Raw genomic sequence first — 15,112 nt, 5'->3', positions numbered from 1 at the left:
TAATAAACAGCATTTAATTTAGGACCCAGCCGTTGAGTAAGCAGACAACCAACACACAAGCATTTCTTTCAAAAACACATTAGTGTCAGCTATTCTTGTATGAATCCAAAGCAGCGCTCCAGACTTCAGACAAGATAGTATGCGGCATCCTGCCAGTGTCGTTCTAGGGATAACAGTTATTTCTGATAAATAGCTGCCTTGGGCCATTTGGTGAAGGTTGAATCACAGTTTGAAGAGACAGTGACAATGAGGCCATACAAACCTCAGTTTCATTACGCCTTCCATCTACGAGAATAAACACTAGGTAGCTACTCTTGGAGAAACTGAGAAGGTCAGCAGCCTTATGGGTAGTGAAAGTAGCTCTGTGTGGTATATCTAAATTGCCTTTTCTGATCATTATTGTCCCAAAGAATAGCTAAGGACCAGTCCCACACAGCTTCACACAGCTCTGTAGGATGGGGATTGCATATTCTGGGCTGTTTTGCTGCCAGAGAGTGGGAACGTTTCCTTTGCTGTTTCAGGGAGAGGAGAGGCTGGTGGGCAAAGAGTTAACAGACCTGCTCACAGGAAACGCCGGAGCTCCCTGTGCATCTCTTAGTGGGTCATTGCAGTGGAAAAATAAACAGCTGGGGAAGTCAGGAATTTCCATAGCATCCCAGACCAGCACTCCAGTGCATGCAGTATCCTGTCCCCGGTGGAGCCAGATGCTTCAGAGGAGGATACGAGCATCCCCGCCGTGCACAATTACGGGATGTGAGGAAGGATAGCTGAATGGGTAGGGCACATCGTACGACCTTGCAATCAGTGCTCTGCTTTGCCGCTGACTTCTTTCGGGCAGATCTATATCCTCACCTCCTGGAAGAGCAGCTGTCAGTCCAACATGTCACCTCGCTAACCATGGGTCTGGAACCAGGTTCTCTGGCCATGCCTGGGAGCATTCTCATAAATCATGTGCAGGGCATGCATGCCCTGATCTGGTTACTGCTGGCATCTCCCTTGAGTCTGTCCTGAGTCCTCCTGGTGGAGGAGAAGTACATTAAGGTTTTTGAGGAGCTCACAGAACTCCTGCAGTGGTAGGTAGATGAGGCCTCTACTTGCTACAAAGTGTCTTCGGGCAGAATTCTGTAGGCTCAAGTCACTGAGAATTAGGCACACAACTGAGTTTTAAAGATAAACCTACTCTGAGCAGCAAATTACATTAGTTGACCTCGAGAGGTCCCTTCCAACCTCTTTCTATGAGATTGAGCGAACTGAAACATAGAAGTGATTATCTCATATTAAAAACGTGTTCAGGCTTACATCATTTACAAATACTGGCAAGGTTAGGTCCCACATTAAGCTGGTTAGTAGCTGTTTGTGTAATGAACTCTGCAGCACCATAGCTGCCAGAAGGGCAGGCCAGGTTGACTCTGTGTGGTAGTGAAGGTTGTATGTGCACATAAGGAGCATCTTCTTCCTAGAGCTCAGCTTTCAAGGTTGCATCTGGACAATAAAAGGAGTTGTCCCTGGCATCAGCTGCAGGGGGAAGGTTTTCAGGCAGAGCCAACATGTGGGCTTGTACACGGGCTCACGTCCTTTTTTAAAAGTCTGTTCCCAGATGGGAACTGGTGTGTATTGAGTGATTTTGAAAATCCAAAGCGTATTTGAAGGCCTGAATTAGAAAGAAGAATGGAACCAATCTTTTCTTAAAGTCTTGTCAAACAGCTGGCCTTGAGCCCTTTAAAATGTGGAGTCAGGCTGTTCTGAAGACTGGATGGCATTTAAAATGGCATTTAAAATATCTCCACTTAAATGTGCTATGTATGTCTGTGCTGGGTTGTTTGTTTTGTTTTTTTTTTTCCCAAGGTCTGAAGAGTCCCTTCATAAAGATCTCTGCAAATTTCTGCACAGAAACAACATTCAGAACCACCACGCTCAAGAATTCAGTTTCTGTTGAGCTGAAGTATAAAATAATCCATCTAGAATGGATAGCATTTAAACATTGTCACTAGAGCACATACACCGTTTATCCCCTCCTTTGTAGTGTTCAGGGCCTGTGGTTTTGGAACCAAGTAACAGGACTCGCTGTATCTTATCCTGCCTTATTTGTTGCAGACCACATTTTGTATGCAAGGAAACAACAGACCAAATAGCCTCCAAAAGAAAGGAAGAATGAGATAGTTTCCTAAGTTGTCTTTGCCTGAGTTGGCAGCTGCTCCGCTTCATTCAGTTTTTTGTTCCCCAGTGAGTGCTGTGCGTGTGTAGCAACAATGGGGTGATGCAGTTACACCGCGGGCTCATGGTGGAGTTCCGTCAGATCCATTCATAAATACAGCCCCGGCCGGCACGCCGAGGAAGCCGGGGCCCCCCCCAGGAACTGGCTCCGCAGCCCAAAGCATCGCGGCTGCCGGAGGAGCTCACGGGCCAGCGATGGAGACTGTGGTCAGAGACTTGCCCCCGACCTCCAGCGGGGAATCTTTGCTCGGCTCGTACAGCTTTGTGTAATGCAGGCGGGTTGTCACAGCCTATTTTCTATTTTAAATCCCCTGTTTCAATAAGCGCTCGCGGCATTCCTTACAGTGTGGTGAATTCGCTACTTTTCACAGTTGCAAAGTCTACCTGTTAGAGATGATTAGCCTGAAATCCCAAGTCACATTAAGCAGGGAGTGTTAATTTCAGGCATGGCATCTGCCCCTGGATCACACTGCCAGTGCTTTGGCTTCACTCTCACTTTTTCCAGTTCTGAAAACATTGTTCTCTCCTGTTGCTATGAGAAATACCCACACCAGCAACAGGAAACCAACAAACTGACTGTTGAAGCAAACAGTAGAACTGAATCTAGAAAGTACACTGTTGAAAGTGCTGAAAAGACCGAAAAATTGTAGAGAAAAATGTGCCATCTTTCAGATGCTTCATGTTAGTCACCTCACATATTGCATTATTACAATAATGTAGCAACAGTAAGTGGAGAGATTCTGGCAGAGATAAGTCTTGGATTTTTGGGGAGGTTTGTGTTCTGGTTTTGTTGTTTTGGGGTTTTTTTTTGAGTCTGCATTAAATGCCCTTTCAAACAGCAAATCACTATTTTCTGTACTTGCATATGGAAAAACAGAGACATAGACACTTATCTGTAATTGGTGCCCTTTGTTACTGTAGCAAAAAATAGACACATTTAGGAGGGAAAATATTTCTGTTTTTAAACTGTGTCCATTAGTTATGAGATCACTGAGGTACAGTAAATGGGCATGATTTTCCCATAGCAGTTTTTCAAGCTCTTGTTTTGGAGAATGTCGGCAAGCTAAAGGCCAGCGCTTGTCACACGAAGGCCCTGCTTTGGGAAGGAATCCCTCTTTATGTCAACAATGAAGCATGTGCTTTGGAGAGGTTTGAATTGGGGCTTAAATGTGAACCAGCGAAGGAATCCAGACATCTTTTGTATTTAGGAGTACAGATGACACGTTCCATGCTGGAATTTATGTAAATCCCAGCTCTTTAATGCATGTCTGATTGCTGCTTTCCTCAATTATCCAAGCAATGCATACATGACGGGTGAACAGTATTGTCACTTCAAATATCTCCAGCATCCTTTCCATTTATCATACCAAGTCCTGCACCTAAAAAAAGTTCTTTTCTGGTTTCCCTTTTGCAATTAGTTTTAAGAAAGAGGAAGAGATTGCAGGCGTTAACAGTTATTTGTGAAGCAATTAATATATATGTGGAAAACCAGCCACCCTTTAACACAAAAACTCCAGAGGGCTTTTGCAGCTTTCCCAGCTTTGGGACTTGGACCCTCAGCAAAGCAATCCAGTGTTTTTATCCAGGCTTCTAAATCTGGTCAGAAAATGCAGGAGCATCAAGAAGCGTCCGGTAGGGTTATAGCTCAGTATTTTGCATTGTTTGTATGCATCTGTTATATGTAACAACAGCCTTACTATTACTCTGCTGCTTCTGGTTGTAAAGGAGAGTAGGGTTGCAGTTTGGTTTCTGAAAGCCCTTGAGAAATGACCCACTCGGTGACAGAGTGAGATTGTCCTCAGCCTTGACATTGGAAAAGATTTAATGACCTGGCCTTGCTGTTGGCCTGGGCTCAGCACAGCCAGGGCTGTGGTGGCAATGGCAGATGTGCCAATCCCTGCCAGATTCCCTGGGGTTACCAAGCTCTGTTTTTTGCAGCTGGACATCTGTACGTCCCAGGTATGGTGTCAGTTCTCTTCACTTGTTTCTCACTGGTCTGATCAAAGCTGTTTAACTGGCTCAGGCTTTGGCTAGTGCTGGTCTTAGTTATTCTGTTGTTGCTGATGCACAGCAGTTCATCATAAAGCTAAGATCTTGTCAAGGGACAAGCAATATTTAAGTTTAACAGTATTAAAATGGAACCTTGTTAAACAATGGTTTTGCAGTCTTCAGTTTCTTCCTTAAGACGTAATACATAACACATTTTCTGTGAACACTGGTATTTCCACGAGTGCCATCTTGGATGCGCAAAAGCTGTGTGGCTGCAATGCTCAGACCAGTTGCCATGTACCCAGATGTTTCCCTAAATTTAGTTTTTGACAAACAAACATTAGAAGCCTTGCTGGTGTAAGCTTGCTTATTTCTTCTCCCAGGCAAGACCAAAACTGAAATGCAAAAGGGGAATCTAAAGATCACGATACAAAAAGCTCTGTGTCCTGAGGCACTGTGGAAGGCAGCAAAGCTCAGTTCATCACTTCTGGACAGCATCTTCCCTGCCTGACGGGGTCGGCGAGCAGCGAAGCTGTGGTGGCTGCGGGCACAAGGAGCCCATGGTCTGCCAGACCTGTGGTTAGGTGACCATTATGGATCCAGGGCTGCGCTATCGTTTCTCGGCCCTGCCTGGCTGTGAAATGAAGCTGGTGGTTTAAATGTGTTTTAGAGTGGTTGTCATCATGGGAGTAGGTGCAATAAATACACAGCTACAGTCTGCATACAGCTGCAGAGCTTCTGGATTGATTCAAAATGGAGAAGGAGAGAAAAGATGTGTGGCTGAAATAGTTCACTTCTCATGATAGTCCTCCACTGGTGGCATTTGAGAGGAGTGATCTTTTGCTTTGTGGAGAAGGTGGCGTACTATTGCTCAGTTACTGCAGGACCTGATGCAGAGACCATTGTCATCCACGAGGTACTGTCTATCAGCTTCGGTTTGGATGAGGTACCAAGGAAGACTTGAAAATGACTAGATAAAGTCTATGGGAGAAACTCAAGCCAAGTTGCTAAAACAGCTATAAAATGTCTTTTGAATACCCTCCTATTTCCACCTCCCCCCTTTTCTTTTAATCAATCCAGTCATGATGTTGCAAAATGGAGAGGATGTCTTGGACTCAGTAAAGCTGAACTTGGTACTAAGCTAGGGTGACAGGCTGCGTGGGTCACGATGAGGTGGGTCGTCCTGGAACTTAGAGCAGTCAGGACTGAAAATTCCAGTGCAAAGCAAGAGCCCATTGGTTGAGTTGAGTGGGATGCCTCCCCTAATAGCTTGTCAATGTGCTACAAACAATTTAAAACTGGAAGCTGGGGGGCAGTATAGGGCAAATATATTGCAGAAGTATTGAAAAGTTCAAGATAATTATGTATAGTGTTCTGCGGGATCTTTCCTAGTGTTTGCACTTTCTTTCAAGATTGGCATGAATGGAAATTGAAATCCCCAATTATGATTTACTTGAAGTAGATCCTGCCATAGCACTGCTGATTCCCCCTTCCAGTCATCCTCACTGCCAGCATTTCAATCACAGCCACGAGGACACTCCTCGTCAGACACAAAAAAGCATTTCTTTTCCTTCACATGCATTTCAAGTGTGCTAGTAAAATCACCCAGGGATGAAAAAGTCTCTGAAAAAAAAGCACCCAAAAGTTAATTGCCTTTTTAGTTCTGTACATGCTGAAGTAAAAATAAAACTATGGAATGGAAAGTACCTGAACTATTTTAATCATTAAAGCTACTAGACCATATAGAAGAATGGGGAAGTTGATCCATGTGACACACACTTAAAAAACTTCTTTATAAAGACAGCAAAGGCAGCCCTACAATATTCTGAAGGAATGGCCCAGTCCCTGTATTGCAAAATCTGGGGCCATTTCTTCAGTGGATTATAGTGTTCTTTCAAGGAAGATTTGCTGAAAATAGTGCAATTCATATTTTTTTCTTTGTTAAGTTTTTTAAAGCTTTAACTTTCCTTGTCAGTGTTATCTAAAGCTTGCAAAATGAACATTCACCAGTAAAATATGTACACATGCAGCAAATCCACATGAAATTTGGAGGGGTTAAAACCACTGCATCATGGGAGGGCCAGGCTGTTTGTCCTGATAGGTTTTTTTTGTATTTTTTGTATTGTGTCACTTAACTCTGGATTGACAGAAAGGCCCAGTGAAGCAAACAGAAGTCATAGCCCCATCTATAAAATAAGCCACTTGTATCACACTATGGCAAGTGAGCTGATAAGACACTAATGATAAATTAATGATAAATTCATTTTTTTTCCTTTCACCCATGAGATTACCATTCAGCTGGTGTACTTCATACATCTTAAACCTAGTTGCAGACTGAGACAGTGGTTCAAGTGCATATCAAATGTGGTTTTAGGATTTTTCATGTGAGAGTACAAGCACTTTGCTCATGTCACATTGCCAGGTGTAAACTTCTTCTGCTAATTCCAGTTTATTAAAAAAACCATTGGCAAGTTCAGTTGGCATCTTATCGGGCATAAAACACGTTGCTAAAATCTGTCCAGCACAAAATCACAGAATCATTTAGGTTGGAAAAGGTGTTTAAGATCGTCAGTTTCACTCTGCCATTGTGCTGTACCAGCTATCATCTCTTGTCCTGCAGCTACCACGGTGAGTAAAAACCCATCGTGTCGCCTGAACACCTCAGCAGAAGCAGTGATGTGGGCCTGTGTGTAACCTTCAGCAAACCAGGATGGTGCACAGAGCCAGGATTCCAGGATTGCAGTCACAGCATCATGTGGATGATTTTATTGTATTTCCATCATCAGTACTGGAGAGTGCACCTGCTGGTGTGTTCCAGCACGTTTTGCTGCATGACTGAGGTTCATTCATGAATCTGGCATTAGTTTTTTTTTCATTACTAGATTTTGATTGTAGAACTTGACAACTTGCAAAAGAAAGGTTTCACCAGTTCGGGTTTGTGCTAGCCAGACAATTTCAGCTCCTGGATGGATGCTTCATGGACAAGACTAATTAAACAGAATGTATTACTCAGACTAATAAAAACTTGAGTATTAGTATGCAAACAGCAACACTTTTTTGGGAAGCTATTTCATGCTGAATGCAACATGCTGGTCATTTTGCCATAGCGTTCTTTGTTGCAAATAATTCATGGGTACGTCATTTTAAGTTCAAAATTTAAGTGTAGACCAGAGCTAACACATGACAGAAAAGATACATCTGTGGCCTGTGGATCCACATATGAAATAAAATCCATGCAAACTGTGACAGTTCCAGTCTGGACCCCTTCATTGGTTTTATGTACAGAATACATCAGAAATGAACCATTTGTCTATAGAATTACCTAGAGACTTTATTCTCTTCATACATTAAATGATGTGTCATATTGATCATCAGAAGTTTGTGTAATAACGATGTAAATGATCACATATAAGGGTGTTTAGAAACAGACAAAGTTGGCTCCAAATGCTCAAGCCTTGTGTTCCGCATGTTACCACCCTTCCTTCCCCAAGCCTGGCTGCAAGGAAATTGCCTCATTAAGCTTTCCAGTCTGAAGCTGCTTGTACAAAATCTGGCTTATTTTCAGAAGGACATACTATTATGAAATTGTGCACCACTGAGCTTTAAAATAAGACATTCTTATACCAAAAAAAAAAAAAAAGTGCATTATGAAAGTAGTCTGTTACAAGTGTCTCCAAAGTAGTGCCCCTGCTCTTCTTTTCCATTTGAAAATGTCTTGACCCTGGAAGTGACTTATTGCCATTGCCCTCTCACAAACAGGTGGATGGTTACAGTGGACCTAAAACCCACGCAAGCTAATAGTGGCAGACTTTCTTTCATCTGAGTTTCTGATAGCTTTTGCCAGCTAGATACTTCGGAAGAAAGTCCGAGGAATTTGTCCAGCTGCTATTGTTAAACAAGCAATTCCATCCAGTATTAGAAAATCATCACGCCCCAAATAATGCAAGAGCAAGCCCTAGCTATAAATAAAAAAACTTTACCTGGTTAAACAGAAATACATATTCTTACCTTAAAAGAAGTACCTTTGCCAGCAGCCACAGGAAGGTGGTGACAGACAGAGAAGCCCTCTTCTCCTTACCTTTTGCTGAAAGGAAAGGAAGAACCCCATTGAGATGAGGCATTTGCCTCAGTCTCTCACTTCCGAGGCTTCCTGCTCCACTCCAAGTAAATGAAATACTAAAGCTTCCCTTGTCTCCAGGTGCAGGAGTCCAGCAGACCGCAGCCCCCAGCCGATGGGAGTGCAGGCAGGGATGGGCAGTTGCCCAGGGCTCTGCCTGCCAGGCAGCTCTGGGAGGCCTGGGTTTAGGCACCCCCCTCTGTCAAACCTTAGCTGTAATGAAACTGATGCCTGAACCCTGTTTTGGGTAACTGTCAGGTTTTTGGGTTAAGTTCCTGCTGGCAGGGTTGTCCCAGGAGGAGCTGTGCCGCATGGGGTGCTGGGAGAGGCGGTGGGTGCTGGTGTGGGGATAGAGGCAGAGATGCAGACCAACGTGGGTCTACCCAGGGCCACAGCCTGGATGCTGGGATGAGCTGGTGTCCTGTGTCAGGGAAGGAGAAGCAGGCAACCATGCACACTGTGACCAGGGTTTGCCAACACAGCCTTTCTGCCATTTCTCTTGAGTGGTCATTTCTTCAGTACACCAGTGATATCTGCGTCCCACCGAGCTGACTTGACATTCCAAGTGCTGTGTGGTTCTGAGCCCCATGGTTATTCACTGGTGGCAGATGGTTGTGATTATGCACTCACTGTGGCAATGCAGTGGTGTTACCCATGAGATACCTCTGGTTTCCTGAGAGCATAATTCCTGCTCAGAGTCTTGGGATGAATTACAGGAGTGAGGGAAATCAGGGCACAACCCAGAGGCAGCTACAAAGAGCTCTGGGTGATTTCTGCAACACATCTGACACAGGAGACCTTCCATTTTATGGGCAAGGACTGATGTGACCAAGAGCAGGCTGCAGAACTCCCTTGCTGTATGGGGGTTACACTGGTGCCAGCTGGAGTTCAGGAGCAGAGTGTGGTGCTCCATGAGATGAGGAGCCTACAGCCAGATGCCTGAATGCAGCATTCAGTGCTCCCCAGGCCATCTTAAACAAACCTTCCGTGTCCCAGCTTCTTTTGACATCATGCTCTGTCTGTATTCTGACTCTGCACCAGTGGCATGGCACATACATACCATTTTTCCTATAACCTGGTGTCCCCAGGAAGGAAATGTTGGTGCCTGGGCTGGCAGGGAGCTCCTGTGCACCCTGCAGGGACCCTCCTGTGCTCAGCTGGGCTTAGATGCAGCCAAGGACGGTGGTTGCCTTCCTTCAAAGCATGGGCCTCCTTTACCATAAGGGCTCTGAATGAATGTAGTATGCAGTTTTCTGAGCCATGTGTCTTAACTACCCTTGACTGCATTTCTTGAGGGTATCAAAAGGTATCTGACCCTCCCTCCATGTGCCATGCCAATTTCTAATTATACTTAATCTGCTCAAAAAAAAGACAATTGGAAACTTCGGTTAAGAGCTGCCTAATGTTGGTAAAATCACCTGCTTTCCTTAACCCTTTCATTTGACATAGCAGCATGTTTTGTAGTGGTTTCTCTCCTCCCATAAAAAAGCCACCCTGAGGCAGAGGGTAAATCGTGGGAAAGTTTAGCTCTTGGGAAAGCTACTTGCAGTGAGAAGCATTACTTGTAGCAGGGCGGTGTTGCAGTAGGTATGGTACAGCTATGAACCAGTTAACTGGACCACAGCTCCTTTTCAGGAGCAGTCCCCAGCTCTTGGGACAAAACGGAGGGCTCAGTCTGCCCACCACATGCACAGGATGTTGCAGCAGAGTTTTTTTGTGTCACCATGGCCCATATTCTGTTTCACCCTGATGTTACTCACCACACTGAGGGAACCAACTTCTGAGTCATACTGCACACAGGTAGCGCAGATATCTGGTGTGATCCACATCACTGTGAATATTTTTCTCTCTAATATAGCCAGCATCTCATCCAACCCCTTTTTCCTGCATCAGCTTGAAAAACTGTCCATCGCGGCCTCTGTTTGGCAGATGTGCCTTCAGAGAAAGGTTATGATGCTTTGTTATATAAAGCAGGACTGTTTCACGATGAGGAGAGGACATAATTTTGTAGCTAGCAGCTGCTGGCTAGTAGCCAAGAAAAATGGGTGTACATGACCCACCAGAGTTAATTGCGCCCGTCACGAATGTAAATGTCGTCAGCGGAGCAGATACTTTGCATTTGACGTGTTTTGCCAGTCTGCCTAGGATGACAAATTAAACCTCCATACATGAATACTTTAGACTCTCCTGAGTAACCTGTTGTTGCGTGGAAAAAGCAGGTGGTGTCCCCAGAGCTGCAGTTGCATCCCATACTCAGTTCCTGGGTTGATACCAGCATCCGTGGGCCCCTGTGGAGGTCAATCCCCAGTTCTGTCCTTCAGCTCCTCTGTCTGAAAGTGGGAATGGTGATACCGGGTCTCACCACCCCTGCCAGGTGCTGCCAGGGCTCTGGTTAAAATACTTTGCTGTGAAACTCCTTGCTACCAAAAACTGTGTTTTTCTGCTGCCTCAAGTCTTTGTGAGAGACCCAGCTCTTACACAGACTGAGGCTTTAGTGAGTTTATGGGATCGATACCTTTTCCAGTATTGTAGAAGGACTTCACAGAGTTCATTTGAGAAAAAAGCATTTACTGTAGCACCATCTACCCACCTACACAGTATCATACTGATACTCTCACATCCCCAGCATGCTGCCCGTAATCGGCATTGTGTTTATACAGTCATGGCTTGGGTTTTATTTTTCAGTTTCTGCTATAACCAAGTCAATGCTTCCTCACACTTTTTTTTTTTTTTTTTTTAAATATCCGTATTATTTGGTCTTCCGGCATATTATCAAGAATGCAGAACATCCTGTAATATTTGTGTTGCTGTACTGTATCTTGCTCTTTCTCCAAGTGTTGTGTAGTATAATTTGTAAAGTAGTGGTCTCTGAGGCTTGGCTGTGCATTTTGACTTAAATGTTTTCCTAAATAAATACTCGTAGGGCTGTTAAAATAATGCTGTTCTCAGACTGAAGGTATGGAATTGTACCCTACACCTCCTCTTTCTCCTCAGCTGCTGAAATCTCTTTTTTCCTCTGGAATGCGCTCAGAGAATGATAACGTGGCTGCATGTTTGGGGCTGCGTCATTAATTCCACTTGTGTGAATTTTCACAGATAAACAGAGCCTTCTTTTGCTTTTGCCTTGGGGACCCAAATGCGTGAATGATAAAAACACAGACAGAGCACTGCGCTTTTTCAGGGAACTCAAAACTCCTTTGATTTACCATCAGTTTGCTTGATGGTAAGACTGAAGTGCCTCTGTCTGTGTGACCTGGGTATATTACATGTTGGTTATTTCAGGAGAAAAGTGCAGCTTTTTTGTAGAGAAGACCTACGCAAGTCATCTAACCCTGCACAGCAGAATGCAAAAATTCCTGTACTTTGCCCTTCGTTTTTTGCAATGCTTTGGGTTCGTGCTCAAGAAGACCACATAAATGAGCACAAACAGGTGAGTTACTAAAATTTGAAGATTCTAATAAATACAGCATTATCATTGTTTAACTCAGGGAGTTTGTACACGGTGATTACCTGTGAGAATTCAGGGTCATTTTCCATCGCAGCAGGTGCTCCTTGGGAATATCAGATTGATGCTCTTCCAATGTCTACTAGCCTAGTAAGGAAAAGAAACCTACCTGTCTCCACTAACAGACCAATTTGCTTTCTATCCTCTAGGACTGCCTTAAAGCTTGTCAAGAACAGATCGAGGCGGTGCTAGTAAACAGCCTTAGGCAAGTTCGGCAGCAGCAACAGCAAAGCAACCCCTCTAAGACGGTGGACGAACTGGACCAGGCCAGCACTCCCACAGATGTGAGAGATATCAACCTGTGAGGACATCAGCACAGAAAGTCACGCTTGCTCCCCCTGCCCTTTTATTTTTGTTACTATTTTTAGAGTGAAATCTTCTTTTTTTTTTTTTTTTTTTTTTAATCTGCTCCCACATAGAACGTATTTAAAGCTCTTTTAGGTAAAAAAAATACAAAAACTGAATAATGGAAAAAAAAAAAAGCATTTGGTGCCTGTGATGTTCTACAGAAGGGAATCCCACAATATATTTGGTAATTGTTATTTGATTATGTATCAGTGATATTAAATGCTTATGAAAGCATACAAAGTAGCTAGATAAATATAAGCCTGCATTTGTGGGAACAAAGTAGAGTATACTTGTCTGTGTATTATGACCTAGTGCATACACCCCTTTTTTAGATTTAAGAAAGGAATCGTGTGTGCGATTTTACGGCTTGACTAGATTGCAAAGCAATAGAATAAAGGGTTTAGGGCAAAGTGGGAAAAGATCCCTGAAGCAATTGAACCATGTTGAGTGCAGAAGAGATTTGCTGATCTGTCACCTCTGTTATTAGTCAGAAGTGTTTGTTGGATCTCTGTATGTTAGTTTTGTTTACTCTTGCTGTCTGTGGTAGCTGCTACCTAAGAAAGAAGATGCTTTATTTTGCCAGCTGGAAGAGCAGGTGTTTTTTTTTCTTTGGTGTTTTTTTTGTTTTGTTTTGGTTTGGTTTTTTTTGGTTGGTTGGTTGGTTTTGGGTTGGTTTGGTTTCATTTTGTTTTGTTTTCAAATTCCCCTCTCCCCTCTTGACTTTTTCTACTTTTCCTTTAGAAATGGTTCATTCTAAGCACAGCAGCATCTTTGGCATAAGGGCAATCCCGTTTACCCAGCTGTGGGCCAAGCCAAAGTTATTGAGTGTTCATGTTAGATGGGGGAAATGCACCATTAATTCTGACCAGTTCGCTAATCAGACTGCCTCTGACCTTTGGATTGCAAGATGTGGTGGATCATCTGTGAAAAGCATTATAGTCCTTTACAGCGCTAATGCTTCACGTCAATGTTAACCTTTGGCAGCTCCTTAGCTTGGCCATAAAGACATTTAAATGACGATCTGTCCATCTTCCTTTTTAACATATCCTCACTGTGTTAAAGAAGATGAGATTTTATTTGATCCCTCTTCTACCTGCCCAGCTTCCCCCACCGCCCCTACACACTTTTTCAGCATTTCATTAACTTTATTGATCCACAGTGAGCATTTTTGTAAACCATTTCATTCGAAAAGCACTTTGAAAATTGTTCCTAAGGGATTAAATGAGATGGTTTATGACGATTTTGCCGAGGAAAAAAAAAAAAAAAAAAGAAAAAAAAAAAGGAAAAAAATATTAAGAAGTCACAAAAGCAAAGCATATAGCTTTTCATAGTCAATATTTTCCAGTATCTGGTGTACTTGGTTAGTTGCAGTGTTGCTGGAAATACCAACACCTGCTTCAGATGACATTCCTGTCATGACATTCCGGATAAAAGCCTGATGATTTGTATTGTTCAGTGTCACAGAAGGATCTTAATACCACCTGCATACTTATCTATGGACAACAAAAGAAAATTGCTGGTGCAAAAGACACAAGTGGGAAACATCAAGGTGTGTGACTTGGAGTTTTATTGCAAAGGTGTATTCATTGTACTTGAATTTATTTTTCTGCTCCATCTGTAACGAAGAGGCATTTAGAAGGCAAAGGAGTTGGAGCAACTTTTTTTTTTTTTTTTGCACAATTGTATTAACAGTTTGCAATTATACAGTATGAAGCTGTTGGTTGAAATGTTAATGTTTGCATTTTTAAGACAGAAATCCAGAAAGAACATGCTACTTTGAAGAATATTATATGAATGGACTCAGCCGTATTTGGCTAGATGAGGGTAGAAAATGGATTAAGATTCTAAGGTTTTTTGGGGTTTTTTGTTTTTGTTTTTTTGGGGGGAGGGGTGTTTTGTTTTGATTTTGGTTTTGTTTGGTTTTTTTTTTGCGCTGCTAAGAAGCTATGATTTGTTTCATTCTTATTCACATTAACAGTACTTAGCTGTATTGTTTCACTGAGTGTGCTGCTATTTTATAAACATTTTTATAATATATTATTTTACTGCTTAAATTTCAAATCCTGAAGTAGATGGTTAAGTGGAGATATGATGAGTTCTTTGATTTACTGGAAATGCCCTGTACAGTTGTTCGGTTTTTTTTTTCCTAATAGCGTGTTCATGATTATTTTTTTTATTTTATCTTTTTCCTTCTTTCTTTCTTTCTTTTTTTTTTCTTCCTTCTCAATCACATCCTGCAAAGACGGTATACTTACCTCAGGTTTACTGGACAAAACAGAAATGGTTCCCATTTTCACAATACCTCACAACGTGACAGTTTGGTTTTTCCCCGGGGCCCGTGCTCCGGCCGCACTGGGGAGAGTTTGCAGGCAGCCGGGGCGCTGGCTCCGTTTCGGTCTTCGGTATCCTACTCATAGTGGAAAAAATGCATTGATTCTCTGCCAGAGCTGGTCTGGGACATCCTTATTCCCAAAAACTGGTGTTGGGGACAGCCTTGTTCTCACCACCGTGACCTCCCACCTTGATGTTCCATGTTGGGAGCAGCAGCCATGGTGTCTCTCCTGGAGGAAAAAAAAGTTGTTAATTTTGTGGAAGCAAGATTTAGGAGCCACATGCAGCACATAAATGAGAGATCGGATCATTCCCTGACAGCCTTTCTGCATGAGCAAACGTAGTTTCACAGGGGAGCGGGCAGAGGGTCCCCAAGACAGCGGGATGGCCTCAGCACGCTGGGCACCGTATCCATCCCATTTGCATGGTTTGCTCCCCTCCATGCTGCAGGTGAAGAATAGGCAGGAGTAGGATTTAGGGTGCCTGCCCCTGCTCTCCGTCCCACCTCGTGTGGTGCCCTGGTCCCAGGCCGGGGTCCCCTCTACAGTATCGTCCCCTTGGGGCTCCACAGCACTAGTGGGAAGTGGGGTGAGGTCTGGCACCAAGGT

General features: G+C 43.4%; 1 protein-coding gene across 1 annotated transcript in view; it reads left to right on the top strand.

The window, feature by feature from the left end:
• Window positions 1–12,586, top strand: part of CCND2 (cyclin D2) — a 34,221-nt gene extending 21,635 nt beyond the window's left edge. Inside the window, exon 5 of the mRNA XM_080360529.1 lies at window positions 11,975–12,586. Within this exon, the coding sequence (XP_080216655.1) occupies window positions 11,975–12,130 (156 nt within the window). The 3' untranslated portion in view covers window positions 12,131–12,586. The remainder of the gene's footprint in view (window positions 1–11,974) is intronic.
• The last annotated feature ends 2,526 nt before the right edge of the window (window positions 12,587–15,112 follow it).

This window comes from Nesoenas mayeri (assembly GCF_963082525.1).
Source record: "Nesoenas mayeri genome assembly, chromosome: 1".
In the NCBI taxonomy this organism is placed as follows: Eukaryota; Metazoa; Chordata; class Aves; order Columbiformes; family Columbidae; genus Nesoenas; species Nesoenas mayeri.
The sequence above is the reverse complement of the archived record's forward strand: the minus strand, read 5'-3'. Positions and strand labels throughout refer to the sequence as shown.